At 38.1% G+C, this 5,508-nt stretch overlaps 1 protein-coding gene across 1 annotated transcript; it reads left to right on the top strand.

Moving 5' to 3' along the window:
- Positions 1-2,763: 2,763 nt before the first annotated feature.
- On the top strand, positions 2,764-3,225 carry LOC117176593. The gene has a single exon (XM_033366846.1). The coding sequence runs from the start codon at positions 2,764-2,766 to the stop codon at positions 3,223-3,225; it is 462 nt and encodes a 153-aa protein (XP_033222737.1).
- The last annotated feature ends 2,283 nt before the right edge of the window (positions 3,226-5,508 follow it).

Here is a 5,508-nt window from a genome sequence, read left to right as displayed (position 1 = left end):
TATGGCATGTAAGAAGTAAAATTTTAATATTATATATTTTAAATTGCATTATTTTACGAATTGTTTATTATTCTTCAAAAAAATTGAAGTTTTTTTTAGTGGTAGGTGTATTTTTTTATGGTAAGTGTAAGAAAAGTGTAAATATTGTAAATAGTAGATAAATATTAGGTGTTAGCCGCGGAGGCAGAGACTGGAAATGCGAGGCATAGCGAGAAAATAGCGACTTGCGTGTGAGGTGAGATGTGCTAGGCTATAAAAGTGAGCAGATTATATATAAGGTGTGGATGAATGTTAACTCTAAAGAGGTAGTTTTAAGAAAATTCTGTAAAATATGGAAGTGTAATTAAGTCAAGTTTTTAAGGCCAGCAGGCCGAAAGATAAACGTTTATCTTATTTTTAAGCTATGTTTTTTCGATTAAAATGTCGAGCATTGGCAGCTATGACCCGAACCGCGCCCAGTGAAAGTAAAAGTTTTGGAAAAGGGGATGTATTGAATTTTTCATTTTATTGTCAAAAACTAAATCCACAATTTATCTCTGTCCCATTTGGCCCCCAATGTGAGGACATTCAGTAATGTAGAAAGTTATAGGAATTCAGGAAATGATATTCAATATCGAAATATTGTATTTTCAATTAAAAATTTTGAAGTTATGAATTCATATGTCAATTACCTAGTGCGCGTTATTCATTATAAGATATTTGTCTGTCCTGACTTGAAAATTTACAAATAATAAATACATGGTGTAAAGACACATGTAAACAAATCGACTTGAGCTACAGTATTATGTGATTAAAATGTACATTAAATCTTGTTCGTCGAATAAGACGAAATATTCCAAATTATAATTGTGAAATAAAGGTGCCAGCTTCGACGTTTAAGTCATGTTCTGAGTATTTAGTTATTAATTATCTGATTATCTCCACTTGAATGAAAGGATCTTCCTCCATTATTCAATGTTTAATTATTTAAAAGTATTTTATGTTGTTTACCGATTTTAGGTCTTCCCCTGGTCCTCGTTCAGCAAGTATTATAAAATTAAATTCTAGGTTTAAAATCAGTCGTTATGTCTTGCCATAAGAAACTGATAAGAATTATTTATTGTCAAAAAATTAATTAACTCAAATCTTATTCTGGTCTTGCTCGCAGGGGCAGGGGTAGGCAGCCAGTCTGCATAATATCCATAAGAGTAAAAGAGGTGGACTATTCTGATTGTTTCCTATCTCTATCACTCTTGTGTATATACTGCAGACAGGCTGCCTGCCACTGACGGCAAGTGAGTTATGAACAGTTCTTTCTAGTAAAGTGTGGCTTGTAAGGGTGAATGTATTTTTCGTCAAGCAGATTTCAAGTTTTCCCGCGAGAAAACTAAATGTGGCTGCCAAATCGGCAACACGGTTGTTTAGATCTCTTGTAATGCGAGCGAGTGCATGTTTGCAAAACAACACTTTATTTCATGAAATTTTGCTACTATATGATAAAATTATATTATTTAATAGTATTTCAATTATTTTAATGATAATTTATTATTTTTTATGTATCTCCTGATTTTTTGTCAAATCTCCTGATCAAAAGATCCTGACTTTTTGTTTCGACCGACGACAACGCTGATGTGTAGGGACAATTCGACTCCGTTGGTGAGTTCGAAGAATATTTGGCCCAAGCCGAATTAAGGTCGAGTGATGGGAGTTCTGAGAGCAAAAAAGTCACGGACTTTAATGCTTCTCAACTTAAATTAAGTAAGAATCCTAAAAATATCTACAGATTCAAAATACGAAGTCCATGACACGTCAAAGACTGGACCACAACTTGGACAAGTTTCAAGGAAAGTAAAATAAAGTAAACACAAGAGACAAAAATGTTGTTAAGACCCCTGTTATCGAAGAACTAAAGTTGGAAAGAGTAAAACCACCTTTCGACCGTTCTGAATTATTCTGCTTCAATTGCACGAAACTAGGGCATATATTACCCTTCTGTAAGCTAGAGCCACAAATGATCTGTTGGTTTTGGCGCGTAACTGAACATTTCTACACTAGTTGTCCAGTATACCAGGGAAGCTCCGAAAGAACTCAGTAATTTCCCATCAGATTACTGAAACCAAGGTCATAAATGAGATATTCAGCAACTTTCTTCGTCTGAAAAGGTGTCCGATATTTCAAAGATCTTTGACATCGACCAACCAAAAAAATTGGATGGCATGGACTGTCATGTCAGCAAAATTCAGTTCAATGACCCTAATCCACTAGAGTTACATTTATTTGACGAACCTCCTAGTGACTCGGAAGATTCTGATGACGCGGTGGAACATGTTTTACACGCAATTCAGGGGAGATCGTTTGAGGAAACTAGAGCCTCACTTTCATTTTCGGATGAGAGCTTCGAGGAGGACGTGACTGACCCAGTTAGTCTTAAAAAAAACCAACTTCTTTTAATAGAACTTTGGTTCCAACTCGACTTCCTCCATGAGTCATCCACCGACTAGCACAAAGGAGAATATATCGTTCCGGTAACGCGACTCATGAATCTAAAAAGTCGATTAGGATAACTGTTGAAATTAATATTATCGGTGAAAAAAATTCGTGGCATAATCGACAATGGTATTGAGAGATCATTTCACAGCGAATCTGCTTACAAACCAGTCAAACAATTCCACACTGAGAATTTGACGACTGATTTGACATCTCGAGCAGGCGTACGTCTCGGAGATAAGTAGGTTGTTAAAGGACTAGGCGGAGTGGGAATTGTTTTTTACATAGCTGATATCTATGGACCCCAATGGTTTAGCAATTGCCGGAATTGTCAGGAGATTTAATTCTCGGAAAGGATTTCTGGCTAAACTTCAAGGTTGGATTGTCTTGCAAGATTTATACACTAAATGTATAGAGTTATTCGCAATTCGTCATAGGACCAGCAAGTTCGTAGTTAAAGCGCTCGATGAGGTTTTCGACCATTGGGGAACACCGAGGTACATTGTCACGGATAACGGTACAGAATACATAAATAAAGATTTCAGAGCCCTGTTGCTAGCGAGAGGCGTTAAGCATATCACTACTTCATTAAGTCATCCCCAAAGCAATCAGGTCAAGCGCGCTATAAAGTTCCCTGAAAATATCGACAACCCAGCCGCCAAAGACTCAATCGACGAGTGGATCGCGCGTATGAAGAAAATTGACGAATTCCTTTATAAAATCGCAATTCAAATAAAGAAAAGCTCAAAAAAGCGTTGAGACAAGATCAATTCAGATAAGAGTCGAATCGGTGGAGATTAGAGTGGTCCATTACCTTTATAAAATGCTAAGTAGTAAGGCACACATATTCCTCAAGGTTGGTACATAGATTTGTTGGGCCGGATTTTGTCAATAGAATATGTAGACCGGTCACGGTGAAATTGACAGACAAATCTGGTTATGGACTGGGAAAATATAGTATTACTGATTTAAAAATTTCACGTCGAACGCCACGCACTAAGCAATGTACGTTTTCAACTTGAGGTAGACAGGCAGCCCACCGTCGTTTTTCACATTAAGACATCGAGACGACCTCCTAGTTCGACAACTTGTCGAATCCATCCACACACAGCTCTGGTCTCTCCACCTTGGCGCCGGATTCCGAAAGAAGCCTGGAAGTGAAGACATAGCAGGCTAAGCTAGAAAAAAGGATGTTGAGCTTCAAATTAAAGATGGAGACCGAAACACAGCTAGCCAAGTATGTGGAGATCAACTTTGACAAATCCGACCACAAAGACGAAAGCACCACCGATTCATTGATGCATGGAAAGCTCGCCGATTTGTCAAACCTGTCACTAGTCAAGATCCTCCAGGATAGGAAGAATGTCAACTGATGACCCATTGGAAATTGTCGCACCATCAGTGGCTACTAAGCCACTGCCATTTGACAAAATTCTGAGATTCGAAGAGATTTCTGAGGAGTTCGGCGTTTCGCATCTTATCAATCTAACAGGACAAGAAAAAAATCTCTGCCTTCTCAATTGTCGGATTATCAGCCAGGCCTTACTAAAAGATCTGACAAGAAAGAAGTAGGCAGGCCCACATAACCTACGTCGGTAAGCTGCACATCACCGGTTGTATCAAATGCAAGTTGAAGCCACACCATTTTAAGGATTACAGAATGCCTTACTCAATATCGACGAGATTTTGAAGATGAGACCAGAGTTGGACAACGGCGAAGAAATCAAGATAATCATCCTCTCAAGATTTAAGAAAAGGCCAACGGAGCAAACGCCGTTTTGATCTTCGACTCGAAATTTGTCACTCGTTAATATCAAGTCAAACGAAAATTCGTTTTTTTTTGTCAATAATAAACAATGTTAAGTATCATTTCGAGTCACAGTTCGACTAACACATAATTCAACAATTTCGTTCTCTATTATTAGGCCTCAATACATAGAGACAATACAATAGTCGAAACCAAAATTCCAGAAAAATATCATTTTCGATTTTTGGTCAATTTTATGCCGTTAAAATTAATGATTGTGTCATGCTATTTTAAAGCTCGTAAATTGTATTTCAGATAGGATTGGACACTGTGCAATACTTCACCTCAAAATAACTATTAATTACTCTTTTGTTTCAGAACTACAATTTTCACAATCTCAGGTTGACACCACAGTTTAAAGGGGAGAGTGTGACAGGGAACTATTCCCGTCCATTACTTAATTATAAAATTTCATTAACTAAGGAATCCGTGCACGTCCAGATGAGAATCTTTATCCAGAAGTCGACTTTAAGACCCTTAGATAAAATTTTAATTTCAAATTTATCGCCGATACGGTAGCTATGACCCGAGCTGCGCCAAGTGAAAGCAGAAATTTTGGAGAAGGGAAATTTTTAAATTTTCCATTTTATCGTCAAAATCTAAATCCAAAATTTATCTGTGTCTCAAAATATTCATGCCTGTCAAAACTTCAGCCATTTATGTTTACGCATTTACAAGTTGCAACACTGAGAAGCGACTAACCTCTGAGTTTTTTTTAATGTGGAAAAATCTGAGTTTCGAGTTTTGATCAAATACTCCTATCTTCGCAAGAAAACGATATCCGAGACCAAGGCCAAGCTGGATAAGTATCACCCGGACTCTGCACCGTCGATTGGAACGATTCATAAGTGGTTTACCGAGTTTCGTTGTGGCCGTACGAGCACAGTTGATGCTGAACGATTTGGGCGCCCAAAAGAGGTCACTACACCAGAAAATGTCGAAAAAATCCATGATACGATGTTGAATGATCGCAAAGTGAAATTGAGAGAGGTAGCTAATGCTGTAGGCATATCATTGGAACGTATGGGCAATATCGTGCATTCAGTTTTGGGCATGAAGAAGCTCTGCGCGCGATTGGTGCCGCGTTTGCTCACAGTGGACCAAAAACGAATTCTGATCTACTACCTGGATCTACTACTACACTCCTGAGTCAACGCAACAGGCAAAATAGTGGGTTCCACCGGGCCAAAGTGCTCCGAAGCGTCCAAAAACGCAACAATGGGTCGGAAAGGTTA

Source organism: Belonocnema kinseyi, chromosome 7 (assembly GCF_010883055.1).
Source record: "Belonocnema kinseyi isolate 2016_QV_RU_SX_M_011 chromosome 7, B_treatae_v1, whole genome shotgun sequence".
NCBI classification, from domain to species: Eukaryota; Metazoa; Arthropoda; class Insecta; order Hymenoptera; family Cynipidae; genus Belonocnema; species Belonocnema kinseyi.
This window is presented reverse-complemented; position numbering and strand designations above follow the sequence as displayed.

Coding starts and splice junctions, on each gene's coding strand:
- LOC117176593 (XM_033366846.1), top strand. CDS start 2,764: ATGGACCCCAATGGTTTAGCAATTGCCGGAATTGTCAGGAGATTTAAT.